This window comes from Daldinia childiae, assembly GCF_008694065.1.
Source record: "Daldinia childiae strain JS-1345 chromosome Unknown Scaffold3, whole genome shotgun sequence".
Classification (NCBI taxonomy): domain Eukaryota; kingdom Fungi; phylum Ascomycota; class Sordariomycetes; order Xylariales; family Hypoxylaceae; genus Daldinia; species Daldinia childiae.
The window spans coordinates 338,298-361,458 of record NW_022984644.1 but is presented as its reverse complement, the minus strand read 5'-3'; the positions used below and the strand labels follow the sequence as shown (position 1 = coordinate 361,458).

The 23,161-nt window shown below is 47.6% G+C and overlaps 5 protein-coding genes across 5 annotated transcripts; 2 read left to right on the top strand and 3 right to left on the bottom strand.

The window, feature by feature from the left end:
- Positions 1 to 787: 787 nt before the first annotated feature.
- On the top strand, positions 788 to 2,092 carry GL218_02849 (Sphingoid long-chain base transporter RSB1; the record flags this gene model as incomplete). Its single annotated transcript, XM_033579387.1, has 3 exons — positions 788 to 1,111; positions 1,258 to 1,374; positions 1,469 to 2,092. The coding sequence occupies 3 exons, from the start codon at positions 788 to 790 to the stop codon at positions 2,090 to 2,092; spliced, it is 1,065 nt and encodes a 354-aa protein (XP_033436975.1).
- An 894-nt stretch (positions 2,093 to 2,986) lies between these two features.
- Positions 2,987 to 6,402, bottom strand: GL218_02848 (uncharacterized protein; the record flags this gene model as incomplete). The annotated part of the gene is made up of 4 exons (XM_033579386.1): positions 2,987 to 3,198; positions 3,291 to 4,190; positions 4,285 to 5,805; positions 6,006 to 6,402. 4 exons carry the CDS (start codon positions 6,400 to 6,402, stop codon positions 2,987 to 2,989), a joined length of 3,030 nt encoding a protein of 1,009 aa, XP_033436974.1.
- A 1,561-nt stretch (positions 6,403 to 7,963) lies between these two features.
- GL218_02847 (Myosin type-2 heavy chain 1) lies at positions 7,964 to 15,407 on the top strand (the record flags this gene model as incomplete). The annotated part of the gene is made up of 3 exons (XM_033579385.1): positions 7,964 to 8,419; positions 8,475 to 14,762; positions 14,895 to 15,407. 3 exons carry the CDS (start codon positions 7,964 to 7,966, stop codon positions 15,405 to 15,407), a joined length of 7,257 nt encoding a protein of 2,418 aa, XP_033436982.1.
- A 2,223-nt stretch (positions 15,408 to 17,630) lies between these two features.
- GL218_02846 (uncharacterized protein) lies at positions 17,631 to 19,246 on the bottom strand (the record flags this gene model as incomplete). The annotated part of the gene is made up of 3 exons (XM_033579384.1): positions 17,631 to 18,313; positions 18,449 to 19,070; positions 19,136 to 19,246. 3 exons carry the CDS (start codon positions 19,244 to 19,246, stop codon positions 17,631 to 17,633), a joined length of 1,416 nt encoding a protein of 471 aa, XP_033436981.1.
- Positions 19,247 to 20,321: 1,075 nt separating this feature from the next.
- On the bottom strand, positions 20,322 to 22,334 carry GL218_02845 (putative adhesin protein mad1 protein; the record flags this gene model as incomplete). Its single annotated transcript, XM_033579383.1, has 1 exon — positions 20,322 to 22,334. One exon carries the CDS (start codon positions 22,332 to 22,334, stop codon positions 20,322 to 20,324), a length of 2,013 nt encoding a protein of 670 aa, XP_033436984.1.
- Positions 22,335 to 23,161: the final 827 nt, after the last annotated feature.

The window sequence follows — 23,161 nt, the reverse complement described above, 5'->3', positions numbered from 1 at the left end:
TAGTACGCAATCCTGGTGGTAGCCGAGGTTCTAACTCTACATACAGACATCTTTTCTGCATGTCCAAGGGGCTGTCTACATCGACTTGCCGCGAATTAGATCATGATGTTGTTTATCTCACCTCGCAGTATCTATACAGAAGTTGTGACTACGCGCTCGTAGGCCCGCGGGGTCCGCTCGGCCGCCAACGGGTGCGATTATAGTCATCAAGTCAGAAGTGTATACGCCATTTGAATGCATGTCGTTAATAATCTATTCTAGATATAGCGTGCCTATGTCGGTGGCTTTCTATTTTAGTAGTTATGATAAGGAACAAAATATGCCCCCAAAACTCTAGAAGAATACCTCGACATTTGTAATATACAGAGTTACGTAGAAGAAGACTATCCACTCTGACGATAGGCTCGATAACGAAGAACTATCTCGACTAGGCAATTCGCTGACCCACAGCCTTACCTTGCATTCGCTTCTATGGCTACCCGCGACTATGACTAGACATACCTCTAATAAACTGGACTGACCTTTTTTTCTTTTAAGGCTGAGCCGCATAGGAAGTAGGTATCTAGGCTGATATAAACATTTGCGAAGTCCACACACTCGGAGTCCGCGGTCTTACCAATCCCGTACTGTAGTCTTTAACTAGCACGCTTCCATTCCACTGTGGGAAATGTCTTCACTCTTTACTATATATAACTTGCTTTCGTCGTAGAACTCTTTATATCTGTTTATCTTAGAGTGGTTACCTTGCTTATCCTTCATCGGCTTGAATCTGATATCCCTATTCGCAATGAGTAACCAAGCTGAGTCTGGCACCAACGCCGGCAACCTCACAAACGTCGCGATTTCCTTTAAGGACTGCACACCAGAGATATGTCCTTACGATCTATCTTTTTATGCGTACCGTATCGATCTAGCACCAAACGCAGTTTTCCTAGCACTGTTCGCCCTCTCCCTCATCGGCTTCCTTACCGTCTTCGCCATTACGCGGCGTGGCGGTAACTTTACTATTGCTATGGCCCTTGGCCTCATCTCCGAGATCATAGGTTACGCTGGCCGGATCATGAGCTGGCAGAACCAGTGGTCTGAAAACGGGTTCTTGATACAGATTTGCGTATGTGATACCCAACAGTCCCCCCTTTTCTCCCTTTGCTGGTCTTGTACCAAGAGAGACTCCTGATCGAGTTGACTAGGGAGCTGTTTACTACCTAAATCACTTGGCTTTCGTAAGGAGGCAATTACTGACTCGTATTGTTTAAGTGTCTAACCATAGCTCCAGCCTTCCTCGCTGCCGGCATCTACCTGTGTATCCGGAAGATTGTGTTCGCCTTCGGACCCGAGAACTCGCGAATCCCGCCTAAATACTACACTCGCATCGTACGTATCATATATTATTTCCCATTTAGTTTAAAGAAAGAGTCAAAAGGGGTAAACTCGTATAAAGTCGAAGTCCACTAACTCCAACCCATAGTTCATCCCCTGCGACATCGTCTCCCTAATCCTTCAAGCCGCTGGCGGTGGTCTCGCCTCCTCCGCTTTCCACACGGGACACTCCACAGATACCGGCGACAACATAATGATCGCCGGTCTCGCCTTCCAAGTCTTTACGCTCTTAGTATTCATGCTTCTATCCACCGATTTCCTAATCAACACTTTGCGTCGGCGCCGAACCCTCGGCTCGGCAGCACTAGACCAGGACCCAGAGCTAATCGCGATGCGCAACTCCTGGATGTTTAAGGCCTTCCCGCCCGCGCTAGCGCTAAGCACCATCTGTATCTTCTGGCGTAGCGTGTTCCGTGTTGCGGAGCTAAGTAACGGATGGTCGGGATCATTGATGGGCCGTCAGGACTTATTCATCGGCTTTGAGGGTGTGATGATCACTGTCGCTGTCTTAGTTCTGAATGTCTTCCATCCGAGCCTGTGCTTCGGCGAGATTATGGATCGGAAGTTTGAGGCTGGCGATAATGGTACCCGTAAAGAGATCCGCCAGAGCGAGTTTGAGATGCTACCCGAAACTAAGCCCAGTACTGCGACTAGTGTTACTGATGCTCCTGGGAGTAGTTTGAATACGAATGATATTGAGCGTGGAGCTTGAGTACGACTTAATTAGGTTGATTACGGCGTTTTGGGTACAAGAGCCAGTTGGATATACCTTTTCTTTGATACATCTAGAATTTAGATTCGAAAATGCCTTGAGTTGACTTTTATTATTTATGGAGGGCGATATGGACTTGCTATAGATAGGTACCTAGGTATTTTATAAGATAAGTGGACGAAATATAAAGATCATAAGTTCCCTCAGGGCTTATAGAAGAATAAAATAGCGGGAGAACAGTCACAAGCTCCTAAATAAAGATATAAAACATTCGAGTCAAGAGAAATGATGTATGCATTACTGAGCTATTCAGCTGTTTTCCTAGCATAAGCTGCAGATACTTCCCAAACATAGTTCCGCGAGTACTCGTGGCTATCCTCTGTGAGAGTATGGACTGCATCTAGATAAAAATAGTAAATGCAAGTGCTATCTTGCTCAACAGTCAGTCGACTCCAATTATTATGCTGTGAGCAGCCGCCCTGATCTTCTGCTTAAATTCTTCTGTTTCTTTCTTTCTTTCTTCCAATAGGCCAATTGTGTGGCCAAAAGTCCATCTCCTAAAGTTACTCTATCGGCATTCTTGTCTGGTAGATCTCACATTTCCAGCATTTCAGCCCCCGATCAAAAAGATCGTGGGCGTCGTAAAGCCTGTGAACAGGCGCCCAGCCCATAACGGTTGCTGGGTCCCTTATCACAAGGATAAATACTGCCATGAAACCTCTCATGGAGGCAAATAAGTAGGCTGAAATAGTCATGGAAGATCATGATCTGCCTAGCTAATGCAACACGACGAAGCGGAGAAAGGGGGATAAAGGATAAAGGGATAAGTATAAGTACGAAGTCTACGAGGGCTGATCGATTGTGCGTTGCTGCGTAAGTAAACTACGAGGTTGCTTAACTGCTGCCAGCATCGAGTGGCAAGACTTTGGACTTGTCCTCGAGGAATTCTTGTCTGTGCTTAACGATGGCTTTCGTAATGCGATCGAAGTCCTTAACTTTATTGGCCTTCAGTTCGTTAAGAACTTTCTTCAAGCCCTCAATGAATCTGTTTCTCGTTTCACCGGTGAACATATCGGCGGAGCCGAGTTGTGTGATGATCTCGGCATCTGAAACAAAGTACCATGAAGTCAGTTATCCAAAGGGGGGGATGCTTCGCAGACGGGATCGAGTGTTTAGGAATATCGATTCAAAAACTCACCAGGAAGCACCATGTTCTCAAAGTGCTGGAACTCGCAAGCATTACCATTGAGACACTGTTCTCCCGCTAGCACACGCGGGCATATTGGCCGCATGGGGTCAATCTTGGAACTATAAGTCATTGACTTCAGCCCACCCGCTACTTCATCGAAGTACTTGGGATGGAATCTATATGCACGGAAATATCCAAGAGGACTATGATAAGAAAGCAGGTCCTCTAGTTGGGCTGGCTTTTCAGACTCATCCTGGCTAGCAGTCAGTAAGGGGTGCTCATAAGAAGAGCTGTTCTGTACTTCTCCACTCGGGTTTTCGGGTGCGGACAAAGCCGATTCCTCGCCCGGTTGAACCGGGCCAGTCTCATGAAGTACTTCACGATTGAGTTGCTCGTCAGTGTATGGGGTAATTTGTTCTTGTGGTGCGAGTGTCTTTGTGCTGGTGTCCTGAGGTCCTAAGGGGTGGTCATGGGTAGGAGATGCCGGCATAGATTGTGGCCGGTAGGATCCATCGTTGCTTGGAGAAGGCTCTCGGGACGGTCGCTCGGAAACATCTTGCTTGAACAGATCCTGTCTATCAACCTGGACTTCTGAAACATCGGCTATTATGTTAGGGATAGCCCGGCTCTCTTCGGTCGATGCATCCGTGAAGTTATTCTGCGATACTCCATCTATGCTAGCCTCAGTATGAGATTCTCCATTGACTAGAGCAAGTCCTTGAGATAATTGGACAGCAGCAAGCTCATTATCAGTCAGAGAAACAGACTGAGATGGATCCAAATCAAGTTGTGCATCATTTGATTCAACTGGCTGGTCATGCTGAGTTATGTCTCCCTCGGTCATAGAAAGATCTGTCGTATCTTCGGAGTTTGGCTGCTGCTCACTAGGAGGCTGTGATTCAACGTGACCTAGTTCCGAAGTTGTGGTTGCTGTAGTTATATACGTGTTAGTATGTAACAACACAAGGAACGGCGAAACACTAAGTATCGCGATCAAACTCACCGGAGGGGACGAGTTGATTTGGCGTACTTATTTCGATAGGTATTGGCTCTGCAGGGACCGCCAACCGCTCCACTTCATCAGCTAGTTTGCGCCGTTGTTCCATACTCGCCTGAATTTCGAGCTCAAGCTGAGCTGCTTGGGCAACGGCTTCCCGTAATCTATCCTGCTTTTCTTTTAGGGTGGCCTCCACGGTTGGCAACTCATAGCTCACGATCCTATCGCGTCTCTTCACGTCGGCGGCTCCAACTCTTTTTTGTACCGGGGAAGGTTCCGAAAATTTAAGGGGTGTGGTAGATTCTACTACTGAAGGTTGGGTCTGAGGTGATTGAGGAGCATTCGTCTTTTTGGCAGCCTTCTTAGCTTCTGCTTCAGCAATTAATCGCTTCGTCTCCTCGATGCGTTTATGCAATAAATCTAGTTTGGCTCCGTGCACAGGTGGTGTTGGAGCCGTACTTGAGCTAGGACTTGAACGTTGTTTCCGGTTTTGAGAATCAGACAGCGGCGGGAACGCCGCGAGTGGAATTTGTCGAGGATTGATTATCTCACTAAACGAATTGGGCTCATCGGTAGGCGAAGCAATGTCCATTTCAACGTCCTCATCATCACTAACATCAATAATTAACGTTTCCTGAGTGCGGGTTCGCTTGAGCGCGCCGGTGGGGGTTGAATAATTATCAAAATCCGATGCTACCGGTCGTTTTAGGTTGCGGTTGCTTGACTGCGCTGGTTGAGTAGTTAGAAATAAACCTGGGATACCTCCATCCCTTGGTAAACTCTTTTCCGTAGACATAGAACGCCTATCTGCTTCTGGCACAGATATCGCGACCGTGGTAACATTCGTGGACGATTCTGTGTTATTTTTTGATAAAGAAATCGTGGGTGGGTTACTTGTGGGAAGAGATGGAGGCGTCATGGGTTTAGCTGTATTATCAGCAGCCAGCTTTTCGGCTAGGGCTTTCTCCTGCGCTTTCTTCAACTTGGCGAGCTTTTGGTGAAGAAGTGCGTTATTCTCGGCCCGTGTCTTTTGTTTTACCGGTGACGCACCCGTAGAAACTACAGCGCCTAAATTTGTCGAAGCTGGTTGAGATGGTGGTGTTGATGCAGGAGGTTGGACCGCTTTTGCGGTCTTCTGTGCCTTTGCCGCTAATTTCCGAGCAATTTTGTCTTTCCGTTCTTCGGCGGCAGTCTTTTTAGTAGGTTTTGTATCACTAGTGGTGCTGGTATCTACTGTAGTTTCGACTATTGTAGATGGCTTCGACTTTGACATAATTGGCGACTGAATTTTGGGGTTCTGTGACTCGGGTGCAGTCTGAGAAAGATTAGAGGGCGCAGCTGGAACCTGCAAGTCAATTGCGGTCTTTTGAGCTGTAGCAGGTTTTGGTATTGAAGCCTCTAGGCCCAAATCCGTGAACAAGCCTTTGATAACCTTCTCATCGAGTCCTTCCTCGATATAATCTTGATATCGGACCTTAAGGGGCCATAGGCCAAGGATAGCTTCCTGTGCCTTCTTTTTTGCTTCTGCTACAGAACGAATAGGACGGATTATGGGATCTTGTTTTTGTTTGGAAGCTGTTTCATTTGCCAATGGGGTTTCAACTGATGGCTGCTGTAAGTGTGTCATATTTATCCCTGGAAGAGATTGTACTTGATTCTGGGTGATTGGTGCTTCTGACAGCCGTTAGATACGATTAAAGAGAACCAGTATATACAGAGCAACTTACGCTTAATTCCCTGAGATACGGGCTTGCTCACTGACACCTTGCGCTGGATCTCTCTAGGAGACAAGTAGGGAGAGTACGAACCGGATCTCTCGCGTTCTTGGTAAGAAGGCTCCCAGTCCTCGTCCGGTGAATATGCTCGTTCGGCCGTAGGAAGCGACGTAGATGTGCTATTAATGACAGCTTCACCTCGAGGTGTTGTGCCATCATATATGGAAGACCCGTCGGCATCCCCAACGCTTCCATTTTGGTTTTCCATCACACTTGGGGGTCGAGGAGATGGAGGAGTTGGTATGGCGATATCAATATTATCTTTAGGCTCATATAGATCTTCAAATTCGCCTTCGCTAAGCTCTCCTTCTTCTGGTGTCTGCTTTTGTGTCTGGGGTGGTACAGGCATCTCTCGATTCTCTATAGGACTTTTCTGAAGGTTACCCTGCTTAGCCATAAAAACAGGGGATTTATCTCTAGCTTGCGTGGGAAGCTGATGTAATGCAGGTTGTGTCTGAGGTTGCCATATACTATTATTTTCAGATCGATATGGCATAGGTGGTAGAGAGCTACCCATTCCAAGGCCAGGTATATTGCTTGCATTGTATTGGAAGGAGTTATGAGCGGTTGCATAGTTGCCCGCAGTGGCGACTGGCTGTTGGAAAGCCCCGTAGTAAGGCGGTTGAGCATTTAGAGGAGGAAGTGACTGTTGGGCGAAGGGCGGGAGAGGTTGCGAATGAGGCTTCTGGCCCTGATACGGGCTGTACCTGTAAGGATGTTCTGCCATATTGAACCAGGTCGACGCGATGCATGAGGAAGCCCGTCCCTAAAGTGGAGCAGTAGTTCAATATATCAGCTGAGAATAATGGGGAGATCCAGGCAACGAATAGCCAGTCGCATGAGAGTCGCGTATAAAAGAAAATATTTGCAATGGTCAATTAGTCTTTGGGGATAAGAATAGATGAAGACGTCGGATGGAAGGTCTGATTGACATGGCAAGGGACATCGACGCGTCTCCTTCAAAGCGATAGATTGATCAGCGGCAAGAGATGATTGAATCTAAGGACGATGAAAAAGCCTAAGAGTCAAGGATTTCGGACCACCGAGATCAAAGACAATGTATTACCAAAACTTCTTTCAGTAAATGAGAAAGAATAGTTAGCTTCGGATTGTACTTGATTCGTACTACTTCGTAATGATGAGAAGTATTTGATGGATTTCAAATTATTGTTTGCCAGTTGATCGTAGGAAAATGGTCCAAGCGCTTCAATACCTAAATATTACCTAATCATTTTTAGGGTGAAAAGAAAACTACCTGAATGCGATCAGCAAAGGTACCTAGGTACCTTTGCACGAGGTGCCCAGTCGAATCCATACAGACGGTACTAGGTTAATCCGTCAACCGATATATCCCCACTTTAAAGTTAGATACCTGAGTACATAGGTAACTTCTTAAACCCCCACTACCTAATGTACCTATGGGTGGGCATCATGTAGGCTGGTAGGCCAGAGCAACCTGGTACCTTAAAGCCTTGTTTTAGCCAATCAAAAAATTGGGCAGCCAACACATTATGCATGGATATACGCTAATTTCTGCCAAGTCTAAGGCCTGTTTACTTCCCACACGCCCGTTGCCATGTGCTTCTGCATGTCAACAATTGACTTCCGTCATTTTGTAGCATCAATTATCTTAAGACAACACCCATTCAGAAGGAATTGTCTTTTTTGGGGGGGCAAGATACCTCTTTTCATTACTTTGGAGGCGTGGATTTTAAATTGGTTTCGTTCGTTCAATACCAGTAATTGTTTGTCTTCTATGGCATCGTGTCTTACGATACCAATCTCCGCAATTTATGTAGTAACGTTTAAGTAACGGCTACAAACGATAACTACAAGATTTCTTCCTGATGAAGTTGGAACTGAGCCAATGATATATTGGGATCCTTACTTTAACATTGGACGCTCCCAACATGTCGGTACGCAATAATCCTTTCGTTCGAAAGGCTTCACCCTCACCCTCGCCGTCGCCGGGTCCGAGCGGTGTGGGTAGACCAAAATCTGCTATATTCCCCTCCCAGTCGAATATCTTAACGAGAGTAGCAACACCACCTACACATAATCGCACACAGTCACAAGCATCGATAGCTGCTGCCAACCTCCTACCAGTTGGCACAAATGGCCCTCGGCCGCATCGAGTCGACTCGAAAAGCAGTGGCCCAAACTCAACAACATTCGCACCGTCGTTTATTAAAACAGAAGAGGACCGGCGGAGGAGCTTGGACCCTGTAAAAGGAATCGAGGGCGAAAATGACTTTTCCGGCAGGAGATATGTCTGGCTTAAGGATCCACAAGCTGCTTTCGTCAAGGGCTGGATAGTCGAGGAGCTTGGAGAGGGCCGTATATTGGTGCAATGTGACGATGGCAGCGTAAGTCTTGCTCTCCCGCGTAGTCGATGATAGTTGTACTGACTCAACTTGGTAGCAACGTGAGGTTGAAAGTGAAAGTGTGGATAAAGTCAACCCGGCCAAGTTTGACAAGGCGAACGATATGGCGGAGTTGACACACCTAAACGAAGCATCTGTTGTCCACAACCTTCACATGAGATACCAGACCGACTTGATATACACTTACTCAGGATTGTTCTTGGTTACAGTCAATCCATATTGTCCTCTACCAATATATACGAATGAATTCGTCAACAGGTATAAAGGCCGAAGCCGGGAAGATACCAAGCCACACATTTTCGCCATGGCTGATGAAGCGTTCCGTAACTTGGTCGAAGAAGGGGAAAATCAGAGTATATTGGTCACCGGTGAATCTGGTGCAGGAAAAACTGAAAATACAAAGAAAGTAATCCAATATCTTGCCGCGGTAGCTCACTCAGAATCTCCGGCAAAGGGTAGAGGACAGCATTCCACCCTCTCCCAGCAAATATTACGGGCTAATCCCATCCTCGAAGCTTTTGGCAATGCGCAAACTGTTCGAAATAACAACTCCTCTCGATTTGGCAAGTTTATTCGCATCGAGTTTACTCGGAATGGAGCGATTGCCGGTGCATTTATCGATTGGTATCTCTTGGAAAAGTCGAGAGTTGTTCGCGTCAATCCTCAAGAACGAAACTACCACATTTTCTACCAGCTATTAACTGGTGCCGATAGTCAAATGAAACGAGACTTCTTACTCGACGAATTTGAAGTACAAGATTTCGCTTACACCCGTGAGGGTCATGATACCATATCCGGCGTCTCTGATCTTGACGAATGGGAGTCGCTACTCGAAGCGTTCGATGTAATGGGATTTTCTGATAGTGAACAGAAATCCATTCTACGTACTGTTGCTGCGGTCTTGCACTTAGGCAATATCACTGTCGTCAAGGAAAGTCGTATGGCTGATCAAGCCCGTCTTGCGCCCGACGCTAAGGAGGTAGCAGCTAGAGTGTGTAAGCTTCTAGGGATCGCCTTAGAACCATTCCTACAAGGGCTGCTTCATCCCAAAGTCAAAGCAGGTCGCGAGTGGGTAGAGAAGGTTCAAACTCCTGAACAAGTACGACTCGGCATCGATGCCCTAGCGAAAGGCATATACGAACGGGGCTTTGGGGACCTTGTTACAAGCATTAACCGTCAGTTTGACCGAACTGGGCTCGGTATTGACGATTCACATTTTATTGGCGTACTTGATATTGCAGGATTCGAGATTTTCGAAGAGAATAGCTTCGAGCAACTCTGTATCAACTACACCAATGAAAAGCTACAACAGTTCTTCAATCATCACATGTTTGTCTTGGAACAGGAAGAGTACGCGAGAGAACAGATTGAGTGGCAATTCATTGACTTCGGCCGCGATTTGCAGCCTACCATTGACCTCATCGAATTGTCAAATCCTATTGGTATCTTCTCATGTCTTGACGAAGACAGCGTCATGCCAAAGGCCACAGACAAATCATTTACGGAAAAGCTTAACTCCCTGTGGGATAAGAAGTCTAACAAATATCGTCCGGCACGTCCTGGTGCTCGACAGGGGTTTATCTTAACTCATTACGCAGCTGAGGTTGAGTATTCAACTGAAGGTTGGTTAGAGAAGAATAAAGATCCCCTTAACGACAACGTGACGCGACTCTTAGCTGCTTCTGTAGACAAGCACATCGCCAATTTATTCCTAGATTGCGCCGACTCAGATGATGACAATACTACATCCCGAAGTAGGGTCAAAAAGGGATTATTCCGAACTGTCGCGCAAAGACATAAGGAGCAGCTAAGCAGCCTTATGTCCCAACTTAATTCTACTCATCCCCACTTTGTTCGTTGCATTCTCCCAAACCACAAGAAGCGACCTAAACAATTCAACGCATTACTCGTCCTTGATCAGTTGAGGTGCAATGGTGTCCTCGAGGGCATAAGAATAGCCCGAACCGGTTTCCCTAACCGACTCTCGTTCACAGAATTTCGACAACGATATGAGGTTCTCTGCAAAGATGTACTTAAAGGACACATGGATGGACAAGCAGTGGCAGCGCTAATGCTAGATAAGCTGGGGATAGACAGATCCCTTTTCCGTGTCGGTCTCACCAAGGTATTCTTCCGAGCTGGTGTGCTTGCCGTGCTAGAAGAGCAACGTGATGCCTTGATTACCGAGATAATGTCTCGTTTTCAGTCTGTTGCTCGCGGCTATATCAAACGTCGCTTGGCTTTCAAACGGCTATACCGCACGGAAGCTACTCGGGTGATCCAAAGGAATTTCAATGTCTATCTTGATCTCTGCGAGAATCCTTGGTGGCAACTTCTTATTAAGATGAAGCCATTATTAGGCACAACGCGCACGGCCATCGAAGTGAAAAGACGTGACGAGAAAATTCGACTGCTAAACGACAAAATGAAACAAGAAACTGAGAACCGCACTCGACTCGAAGAGGAAAGGCGCAACTGCCACGCAGAATTAATGCGAACGCAGCAGATCCTTGAAAGCGAGCGAGCGTTGGCCCTAGACAAGGAGGAGATATTCAAACGGTTACAGCTTCGCGAGTCCGAGCTCGAAGAAGAGCTCAAAGGTGCCATTGAAGATCAGGAGAAGCTCGAGAACCAACTCGACGATCTTCTCAGTGCGAAGAAGAGAGCTGAACAAGAGGTGGATAGATACAGAGCCCAACTTGAGCAAGCCGCTGCCCTCATAGCCCGGCTCGAGGAAGAAAAGTCAGAACTTGACGTTCGAGTTGTCAACCTTGAAGTAGAGATAGAGACTCTCTCTCGGAAGCAGGCGGATAGAAGTGCGCAGGAGGCTATCCTCGAGGATGAGGTCAAGATGCTTCAGAGCCAGCTGTCGTTGAAGGATCGCAAGCTAAGAGATGTCGAGGGAAAACTGCTCAAAACTGAGCAAGATGGAGACATCAAATTCGCTGCCACTCAAAAAGAGCTACAGTCTCTAAGATCACGAGAGCAACGTCTAACAAAGGAACATCGGGAAGCGCAGCAACAGCTATCCGAATTATCGAAGACCTCGACAGATTACGAAGAGCTTGTGAGGAAAAAGGAAAGCGAGCTTTCTATTCTTCGTTCAGATAACAAGAAGTTTCAGATGGAGCAACGTAATTTCGATGAGCAGAGAAAGACACTGGGATCCGAGAAAGAGAAGATGGCCGACCGTCTACGTGAGGTTCAGGCTGAAATGGTTGCTATGAAATCCCAGCATTCGCAGCTCCAGCGCGAAGCAGAAGATGCGAAACAATTACTTCAAGCAAGACTCTCCGAAGATGCACAAGCGAACCAGAATCGAGAAGTCTTAGAGTCACAGATCAAAGACTTAAAGGATGAGCTATACAAAGTTCAGATGGATTTAAGTCGGGAACGCCAATCACGAGATGACGTAGCCCTCCTTTCTGAGCATAAATATCAGGCCTTACAAGAAGAGCATGATCGACTCAAGGAATCAAAAATAACGATCGAGAAGGAGCTCTATCTTCAGCAAGACACTCTACGGCGAACCATGGAAGCCCGAGCAACTGCTGAAAAGGAACGCGATGATGCGCGCGATGAGATTCGGCGGCTACGAATAGCGAAGACTCAAGCAGAGGAAGCACGACTAAACGCGGAAGAGGCAGGTGAACGCAATGCCACTCGTGTAGCCCGGGAGCGAGAGGCTAGTCTACAGAAAGATCTTGATGCCACGCAAGAGCGGCTTACATGGTTCGAAGGCGAGTGTGAAAAGTTAAATCACGAAATAGAAGATCTTAATAAGTTTATGATCTCATCCGGAGAATACGGTCTCAAGAATGACCAGGCCAAGGAACGCTTAGAACGTGAACTGGTCACAGTTAAGGGACGTCTAACTGCCTCCGAGAACGATAATCGCGCTCTGCTCAACAAACTGCAGCAAAAGGGCCTTGAAATTGCGCGATCCACCTCGAGGGCCAGTGAGGCCTCGAGAGGACAGATTACAAGCCTGCAACGTGAAAAGGCAAGGATGGAGGAGCAGAATGCGGTACTTAACAAGCAACTCGGAGATGCATCATTGACTATAGCTGGCCTCGAGAAGAGGGTTGAGAAGTTGCAACTTAACGTGGAGGATCTCAACCACGAAGTTGCACGCGAAGTCAAGTCCAGCCGCAACGCCGAGAAAGCTTCATCCAACTATACGATTCAGCTTGCCGAGGCAAATCGAACAATAGAATCCGAGCGTCAGCTACGGACTCAGGCTCAGACTACTGTCCGCGCTATGCAAATGACTCTTGACTCCCGGGATAAGGAATTGGAAGAACTTCGAGCGCAAATGTTACGAATTTTGAAGGCTGTTGACCCAGAAGTCTCAATTCCAGCTCAGGGTGATGGAAGTCATGATAAAATCATGAGTCAAAACTTTGATATGCTTAGGAAGATTGAAGAATTGCAACAAAACCTCCGTATACAAACCGCTGCACGTACAAATGCGGACGCACAATTGACTGAGCTACGTGCAAATCGAGCAGAGTCACCAGTACGACCTAAACTGGAGGAGATGCACCCTAATGAGGCACCTTTCAACGGCTCTCCTACGCAGAAACGAAGTAAGCTGAACGGAAGGCGTAACTCGGTTCTTTCCACGCCTACTCGCCGCGTTGGTAACGAGAACGATGTGATTCCGGACTCTGGTAGATCAGACCGCACCGCCGATATTCTCAGCTTCAACAATAGGCAAGATCTGAAGACCGAGGTTGAAGAGTTGCAGAACCAACTTCAAATATCGCAGATGCAAAACCGTCACCTCCAAAGCCAGCTTGAGCGTGTCACGCCCACACCAGAGATGAACCTTGATAATAGCCCTTCAGCTCGCCGAATGAAGAAGCTAGAGAAAGCCAATAACCGACTGCATGATATGCTTGACGACTCTGCCAAAAAGGTTTCCCAGTTGGAAAAGTCGATTAGGAGTGGCGAGTTGTCCGTGCGAGACCTCCAAACCAAATCGCACGAAGAGATTCTCGACCTACTCAATAGTCAAGAAGACTCTAGGCGTGCACTTCTCCACAATCACAACGATGCTATTACTGAGCTAGCTGACGTCAAAGAGCATTTCGAGAAAATGAGGCACGAACGTGCAAGGTTAGAAGTTGAGCTTCGAGATACAAAATCAGATCTACAAGAAATGGCTGTTTCCCGAGAACAGGAAGCCTCTAACCGCAGCCAACTACTCCAAGAGTTTACCGATCTACAAATTCGCCTTGATGCTGAAAGCTCTCAGTTAGCAGATGTGACTTCGAGCCTCGAGATGTATAAGAGTCGTGCCGACGAATATTTCAGCAAGCTAGAGCAGGCCGAGATCGCTGTTCTGAAGGCGACGCGGGCAGAGCAGTTTGCTAAATCTCAGGCTAAAGAAGCAGAGGAGGCCTATGCTGAGATCATGTCACAGCGAAATAAATCAGATGGAAGCATGGAGGATGTACTGCGCCAGAACCAGCGTCTTGAGGAGAAGCTAGAAGATCTGTCCACAGACCTCGAGGCTGCTTTGCAGTCGAAGAAGCGTCTCCAGCACGAGCTGGAAGACTATAGAAGCCAGAGAGCCATTGATCTTGAGGACAAGGAATCACAGATGGAGCAAACTCGCAAGAAGTATCAAGCAGAATTTGCTACTCTTACTAAAGAACTTGACATAGCACGGGAGGAAAAACTCTTCAAGCAGTCCGAAATCATTCGATTACGCGAAGAACTTGACGATCTCCGCTCCAAGTGGGACGACGAAGTACTGAACAGCACGACATGGTCAAAAGAGAAGGCACGTCTTGAGAGTACGCTTGCTGACGTTGTTTCATCACGCGATGAAGCCGTTAGCGCCCATAACGAAGCCCAGAGCAAAGTTGTTTCACTCCTTTCTCAAGTCCGAACCCTTCGAAGCTCAGTGGATGACATAACCGCTGAGCGCGATACTTTAATAAGAGAGAAATCTAGCATCGAAGCAAGACTCAAAGAAGCTAAAGCCAATCTTGAAGATTTAGCTAACAGCGAGAGTCCAGCGATGCGTAATGCTGCTAATACAGACAAGGAAATTCTGGAACTAAAATCTAGCCTAGCCCAACGGGAAGACGTTGCTGCTGCTGCGGTAGAGAAGATGCGGCGGGCTGAGTCCCTCGCTACTGAAGTGCAAAAAGAAATTGCGGCCGAACGTGAGCTCAGCGCCGACCTATCTAAACAAAAGGCAGCCCTCGAGAAGAGCCTTAACGAAGTGCAAGTACGACTTGTCGATCTGGAAACTAAGGGATATTCAAGCGGCAGCCAGGATATCAAGTTTTTGCACAAGCGTATCCAGGAGGTTAGTACAACGCCAGACCCTGAACATGAGCCTCCCGGCAACGTGACAATATCACAATCTCCAACAAGACCCCTATCCTCTTTATTCCGCAAGCTTACAAAGCGTACCGCTAATACTCCACCAACATCATAGCTCGAATCGCAGCTCGAGACTCAAGAGAACGAGCGGTCGAAATCGCAACGTTCTGTCCGCAACGTAGATCGAATAGTAAAGGATCTGCAATCTCAGATAGAGCGTAAGGACAAACAAGCTGTGCAGCTCAACGACGACGTGTCACGACTACGTGACAGGGTAGAGAAGCTCCTCGTAACAGTCGATGAGCTCCAGGCTAGTGAGAGCGATATACAGCTGTCGGCGCGTCGAGCTGAACGGGAATTAAGAGAGGAGAAGGAGAAGACTCTACGGTTAGAACGTGAGTTAGAAGGATGGAAACATCTACGGATGGAAAAGGGAAGCGTTAACGGCAGCGTGCGGCTTAGTACGCCTGGCCTAGAAGGGACGCGACGGCTCAGCGCGTGGCGAAACGGAACCGGAACCGGTGGCGACGCGGACGAGACAGCCAGCCTTGGCGGAACCGGCATCGAGGTACCAAAGCGGACAACTAGTATCGGACGGAAGCCAAGCCTAACGAAGGGCTTTTTGTGAAGCATGGAAGATGGGGGGGGGGGGGGGGGGGGGGAGTTACAGGCAGCATTGTTAATGTATCAACGATTAAGTGGCGACTTATGTATTTTACGGAACTACGCTTGTACTAATCATGATAATGCATCGAAATGAGGGAAGGATGGGGGTGGATAAGATAATGTTAAGGCATTGAGCTGGTATTATTTCATGTAGCATGAATGAGTGGCTCTGATGGTAATGTGGATTGGTGGTCTAGCTGCTTTGCTACACAACACTGAAGCTTGCTACTGTTTATGTTTATCCCTCACCATAGGGCCGTGCTCCTCTATCTATACCTTCTTGCGAAGCATGGTATAGGAATGAATATAACCACACTATTATACATACAGTATCAAAGGTTACTATCAAGATAGATCCGAGACATACCATTAATTACCCGACCATGTAATACACAGCAGCACAGCAGGTAACCTTGTTCGCCCAAAAGTGCGACTTGTCTCATATAACCTGGGCGTACGCCGTCCTCGTCAGGAATCAATCATGAAATACCCTCTATGGGATTCCTCTCTCGTGGTTTGCTGGGAAGCAACGCTTGTCAAGCACGTATCCGGATACGTCGTGGTTAGTAGTACTATAACGGTGTTTAGCCTCATAATTAACTAGCTGGCTGTTTGTACGCTTGCACAAACGCGAGTTTATACTTACTTATAAAGTAGAAGATCACTGTCATGAGAAGATCCTGCGCTTCGGGGATTTCTAGAGTAGTATCTTGACCTAGAGCAAGGTAATATCATCTGCTACCTAGGTACCTAGTTAACTTAACCAGCCAGCCAACTTAGTTACACACGCTCAGCGTAAGACCTCTCCCCCTAAAGGGCTAATAACAATGGCGTTTTCTCACTTCCTAATGCTGGACCACATAGCCTACCAATGCCATGAAACATCCATCCACCAAACCGAAATGGGCAATATCCTCGGCTCCCAACGCGTCTTCTACGTCGGGTATGAGTACACCCGGAGCCCTGTGCGTGACTCCAGCGACGATACAAGTGACGACGTTGTCTATGCCCAGTATGGCTGGCGCCAGTTCTTCCGGGAATTATTTGGATTCCCACAAAGTGACGGTTCACAGGAATGGGACTCGTCGGGGGGGTGGGGAGGTAATGTGGTGGGGGTACAGAGGAGGAAGGGCTGTGTATGAGTGTTTTTCTCTCTTTAGTCGTTCATCTATCTACTTCTATTTTCTCTTCCCTCTCCTTCTCCTTTATTTCCCCCTTTCTCTTATGCGTACCCGGCACCCTCGCAGGGGAAAAGGGGGTAAAGGAGGGAAATAGGAAGACACAACCAACTATAAAAAGTAACCCTGACAAGCTTACCAGATAACCCGCGACCACTGGGCGCTCAAATTCAGGCCCGGAATCGATGCCTCGCAATTACCGCGACGGATTAAAGGGTTCCGGACAAAGATCCCGAGCCGGTGCAAGGAGAACTGCGGCTGAGTGATGCGTGCACATTGTTGGAGATCTTCGAGGGCGACCAATATCAATATTACCATCGTGGGATAACAATAAGGTTTCACCTTTCTAAGCTAGATAAATAGCCATGACTTAATGTAACATTTTGTTAGCCGTTCGAAGGAGGTTAGGAAGATCTACAATATAGTCCACGTGGACGGGGTCAAAAATTATTATCACAACTATGAATAATGTATAATAACCCATAGTGATAAGTGACCTAGCATCCCTACCTATATAATAAAAGGACATAAAAGCCAGGCTCTATTTAACTGTTGGTGTTATATAATAGAGTAAGATTAGTTACTATATAGGAATGTCATTATAATTCATACCTTTCATGCTGGTAATTCTGTCTACACTTAGTATACCTCGGTGATATATTTTATGAAAGAAATTGATTGATTATTCATATCTTCTGAGATGTTCACCTGAAGAGTGATCTACGGGTATAGTACAAGCAACCGTGATAGAAACAGTCAACCATTAAATGTAAGTGTCGAGAAAACCCCTGTCCTTCCTTGAACTCCTGCTTCTTCAATAAAGAAAAGATGCCGACAATAAGAACTCGCCGATGATAACAACTGAGTTGTGATAGTATCACCAAACTACGTCCTATATCCATCATATCGTCCATTATGGGCCCTGCGAATATCGCGATGTTGTTGCTTTCCATGATTTAGCCGTCGCCTGCTGTGTGCAAGTCCCTTGAACATTCTCTTACTATAGCTCAGCCTCTTTTTCGGGTCCTTCCTTTGGCTTCCTGAGTTGCTTCTTCTTTCTGTTCCCCCAAGGTTCCCACCCTTTCCAGGCCGGTTATGTAAGCGTCCCATCGGTTTGCAGATTCCAACCAATATTCTCTCATGAAAGACAGTCTCTGTTTTCTATAACCCTCTGCCCCAGTATGCTGAATAAAATGAAAACCCCCTTGAATGTCGAGAATATCGCGCAAGGTCGGCTTGTTTTTAACCTCATCTAAGCGGCTAGAGTCTGTTTCCTTTATTAGACCATTGTAGAACCTTATAATGGTATATACATTGTCAGGGGTAAGGATAGCAGAGATATCCTCCCAGACCTTGGCTTCGTACTTGTGCGAGACTTGGCACTGCACATCCGTTCCATTCCAACGAATATCGTGTATTCCGTAAATATAAGAAGTCAAGATACCATCTGCACTGTATCTTGGTATATTCTTAAGTATTTGGCCTTCTGAGTTAGGTAGTTGGCATTTACTCCTTGTCCGAGAAGAGATAGTACCAAAATAACTAGCAGCTCTATCTAGAGTTACTCGATCTTCGCCTAGAATATCGAGACCGCAGACTTCGCGCAGGGCTTTTTCTGTCGACCTAAAGTTATTCAACTGCTTAAACCATTCGGGTCTATCTGTACCAATGCGTTGCCTGCGGGTCGCCACTATAAAATACAATAGTTAGCAATGGCTTATATGATAGAGTGAGTCTGGTAAGATAATGCATTCTGGAAAACATTACTCTACTCTTTATGAAAAACTAAGTGATGGACAAGGGCTAAAACCAGATGCTAGCTTACATGCTCCGTCGATTTCCTTTATCAACTTATCAGTGGTCTCGTCCGGAGACTCAAGGACGAATCCCAGTCGGAAGCAAGGCAGATTCCGTATGGTGTGCAATCCGTCAGGATATTCCAAGACCCGGTTGAGATTCGTGCGCAACACGTCGGCGGCGACTGTGCCTGGAGGTAGATCGGATATTTCTTCAATGAAGGTAAACTCTTCGAGGCTGGTTTGACTAAGAATTACCAACGTGCCGTGGTCCAGAGGGTATGTAGGGCTGTCATGAAATATTCGCTTGCTTAGAAGCCAGCGGTCAAACCAATTATCCACCTTGAAGTCGACCCGACGGATTGCTTGACGACGAGACGGTATAATAGCCGCAAGATATTTACGAAGCCCGATCAATTCCGTAAAATAGAACTTGTTGACCTTGTAGAACGGCTGAAAGTGTTCAAGCTCAGCATATATGGCTCGGCATACGCGAGCAAGCGAAACAACAGCCGGCTGTTGTCGGCATAGGCGATTTTGCATAGTAGGCGCGGATATGCAGCATATGAACTTGTTTGAGCGGGACTCGAATTGCTTTGGTCGAATCTCTTCACTGACATATACCGTATATTCGTAAATCATGAGTCGGACCTTTAGAAGATGTAAGCAATATTATTAGTAATAGTTTACGACTGAGACAGAGAAACTAGACATACTTCTTTAGGGAGCATCGAGAAGAACTTAGAAGCGTCGTTCAGCTTGGTGAGACGGTAGTTGGGATGCTGCTCATCGCTGAGGTTAACAATGGCTCTTCTATAAGAATCCATAGTTGTCGGGCTAGATAGGCAGTCAATCGGTGGTTGACGGTGGTTGACGATGTATTGGTGAATGAATGATTTAAGTAAGAGAAAAGATTGGAGTCAAGAAAGATCGTCGCACTAACAATTTATGTCAAATTTATCCTCAACAGAAAACTTAGCAGTAAACTATGAAGTGGGAAGGTACCCGAGGTAGACTACCTATTGAAGGTACGAAACATAAGACGAGGGAAGGGACGATGCTCATACTAGCATTCACGTAGTAACTGCAATAATTAAACCTAGCGGTGTTGCCACCGTCGAATGTCAGGCAACTTGCATCTACAGTGCAAGTTACATACTTCGAAGGTAGGTGGCTTTTACAACGAAGGAAGGGACGGCAGGTGTGAACGATAAGGTTGGGTTTAATGGAGGCGCATTGAATTACCTCGGGAATTACCTAGGCAATTACCTTGGGTACTTGTGTCACTTATCAGAATCGGTTTGTCGTCAGTGCTCTAATATTTACCTGCGGGTAAGTACGAGGCGTATTGACGGAAACGGGTAGCAAGACTTTGAAATTGTGAATAGCGACATATCTTCTGGAGGAGACTCTGAGGCGAGTCATTATACTCCCATCCAACCCTTAGTTAATTGAAATAAACCAAGTCTATAGCAAGGAGAATTAGGGGCCACTTAAGACACGTAATAAACAGATCACTTTACGAGCAAGCACAATGATGAAGCTATCTTTCAAGAAAATATATAGTAAAGTTCAAGCTCAGCTATAATTTATCGGGGTATTACTATTACTACAAGTCCATCCGTGTTTTTATACACTCCACCACCCAAGCCGTACCACTTCTCCCAACTCGCCGTCATCGAGATACGGGAGAAGCTACTCCACCGAACCACCACGGTGTGACGGTATATCAGTTTAAATTAAAAGAAAACCCATCTTTTTTGCCAGGTTCCCAAAGATATGCAAGTTCGTTCGTAAGGATCGTAAGAATCTTATTTTGACGGCAGTGGCCATGTTGTACTGTACAGAGAAAGAAACTTGCCTACGGTGAGGCTACTACTAGTATTGTATTACTCGCATGCCTTATAGGGCAGCGGCGACGACCATACCGGCGAAGCCGAGAAGGCCCATACCGGCACCGACGTGGGCAGCGCCGGCGGTGAAGATCACCGAGCTGCTCGGGGCCGAGGTTGGGTAAACGACACCAGTGCCGGAGGGGGCAGCGGTGACCAGGGTCGAGGAGCCACCCAGAGTAGGGTAAGGGGCAGCACCAGTCGGGGCCGGAGTCTCGGCGGTAGGAGTAGCAACCGGGACGGTAGCGACGTAAGTGCCAGGGACGACAACAACACCGGTGGAGCTAGGGCCGTTGGTAGCGGTGCTGAAGACGATACCGGGGACGGTCAAGCTGGTGCTGATGGTCACAGTGCTGCTGGAGCTGGGGATAGTCTCACCAGCCTCGTTGGTGCAAGGAACAACAACAGTGGTGGCAACCTCGATGGTGGTGACAGCAGCAGGGGGAGCAGTAGGGGTAGCAGTGAGGATGGTGGTGATGGTATCAGCACCAGTGGCAATACCGGGGTTGCTGGGCACGAAAGGAGCGCAGATACCCTGGAAGTAGCTGATAGCCTCAGAGATGACCTCATCAGACTCGCCGTGGGCGTACAGGCAGGTGAAGATGTTCTTGACGAAGCTAGCGTCAGGGCAGTAGCAGGCAGAGTCGGTGTTATCCTTGCAGCCAACGCTGAACATCCAGGTGTTCAAGCAAGAGGGAACAACGTTAGGGCAAGGGAGAGTCTCAACCGGGCCGGCAGGGGTGCTGCTGCTGCTGGAAGCAGGGGAAGTACCAGAGGGGCCAGTAGGAGTCGACTCCACGGAGGACTCGGTGGGCTTGGCGGCAGACTCAGTAGGCTTGGTAGCGGGGGTAGAGACAGCCGGGGTAGAGACACCAATAGTCTCGGTAACAGGGCAGATGGTGGTAGAAAGGGGGACGGTAACGGTAACAACCGTGTTCGAGCCAGCAGGGCAGTTGGGAACAGAAGGACCACAGCTAGTGATGGTCTGGACCGAGGTAGTGAAAACAGTAGAAGTAGTCAAGTAGCTGGTAACAGAGAAAGAAGAGACATCAGCGGTAGAGCTGGTGGCCTCAGTAGCAGAGGTAGTGCTGTTGACAACGGGGTAAGGGAGGGTAGGCGCCGAAGTGCTGGCGCTTCCAGCGGGGACGCTGACGGTGGACGAAACACCAATGGGAATGCTAGTGGTGGCAGACGAGGAGCTAGTCGACTCGAAGACACTGGCAGAGCTGGAAGAGGCGACGACAGACGATTCAGACGCGCTGCTGCTTACAGCAACAGAGCTAGTAGAGAGGCTGCTAGCAGGGTACGAGGCGCTGCTACTTACGGCAACGGAGCTGCTGCTTACGACAGCAGAGCTGCTGGGGAGGCTGCTAGAGACGCTGCTGCTCACGACAACGGAGCTGCTGGAGGGAGTAGAGGGCTTAGGGGGTTTAGGGGCCTCGCAGTCGAAGTCGATGTGGTGGATGCCGAAGTCGCAAGAGTCCTTAGGCTTAGAAGGCTGCTTAGGGTAGACGACAGTGACGTCGGTAGCACCACCGCACTGGGTGTTCTCGACGACGGTACCGGAAGCCTTGCAAGAAGATCGGTGCTTGCAAGCAGATCCGTCGGGCATAGTGTAGTGGAACTCCAAGTCACAGTCGAACTCGGGGGAAACCTGGAACTTCTTGATGGAGGTCTTCTTGACACCCTTGCTGTTGTCACAGCTGATCTTGGGGCTCTTTCCCTTGTCCTGGTGAGCCTTGCCGGTAATGCACTTGCTCTGGAAAGTCCGGGCAGTCAGCTCATCCCGCTTGCCGAACTTCTCGCCGCAAGTGAAGCCGCTCCACTTGAATCCCTTGTATGCGTCGAATCCACCGAAGGGGAGGTCGGACCAGTCGATACCCTTTACGATGTCGGGGATACACACGTTGTCCGTGTTATCGGGGCAGCTGAATTGGGGGGCATTGTGAAATCCGAAGAAGCCCGTGGCCGTGACCTGGCTGATGCCAGCAGCCAGGGTAACAAGCGTGAATGAATACTTCATTTTGATTTAACTGTCCTGGATAGGTAGTGATTTGTGAAATTCTTATAAAGAATGTAGTTTTTCCTATAATTACTGTATAGCAAGAAAATGAAGGGCGGAAGTAGGAAAACGAATGACCTAAACTTCCAAATAAGAAAGAAGCGACAGTGATGTCTACCTTAAGGAAAAGAAAGTAGTGATAGAGAAGGAGTCTTTCTGGAGATAGATGAAGAAGAGATTCACCACCATATATACCAGATCTTAATGGGCAGCCGTGAGCCATTCGTTTGGAGAGGAGGTTAATAGAGTCGTGCGGGTAGAGGTCCAACCCTGCTTGACTGGGATCTAGGATTGGCTGGATTATTCCAAGCACCCATTCTGAGGCCTGTGGGCTCTTGTCCCCTGTTCCAGGATCGAGCAAGACCTAGCCCGCAGGGTGGTCTTTGACTAGGAGGAAGATTGCCCAAAGCGGCATGGCAGAGCTCTCATGGAGGTCGGAATGTCGAATGGACTCACGCTAGGGACCCGCGTGAAGTTGAAAAAGTCTTGGAACTCCACCTCAGTTAGACTAAGTTGAGAGCACAGAGCGCGCGGTTGCAAGCCAGGGTGTCTTAGATCCTGGTGTGGTATTTTCAGGGGTTTATCAAGGATCACCTACAATCTATCCGTTGTTCCTGGCCAGTCAAGTCGACCCCGACATGTCCTTTTTAGCCAATGGTAGCCCCTGTTTACAATGAATCTGGCCAAGAAACTGCCATAACATTCATGAATTCTTTTGTAAACCAGATACAGATGTCTACTCCCCTCTATCCGATTGCTACCATAAACAGGTAACTACTGCCGTTGGG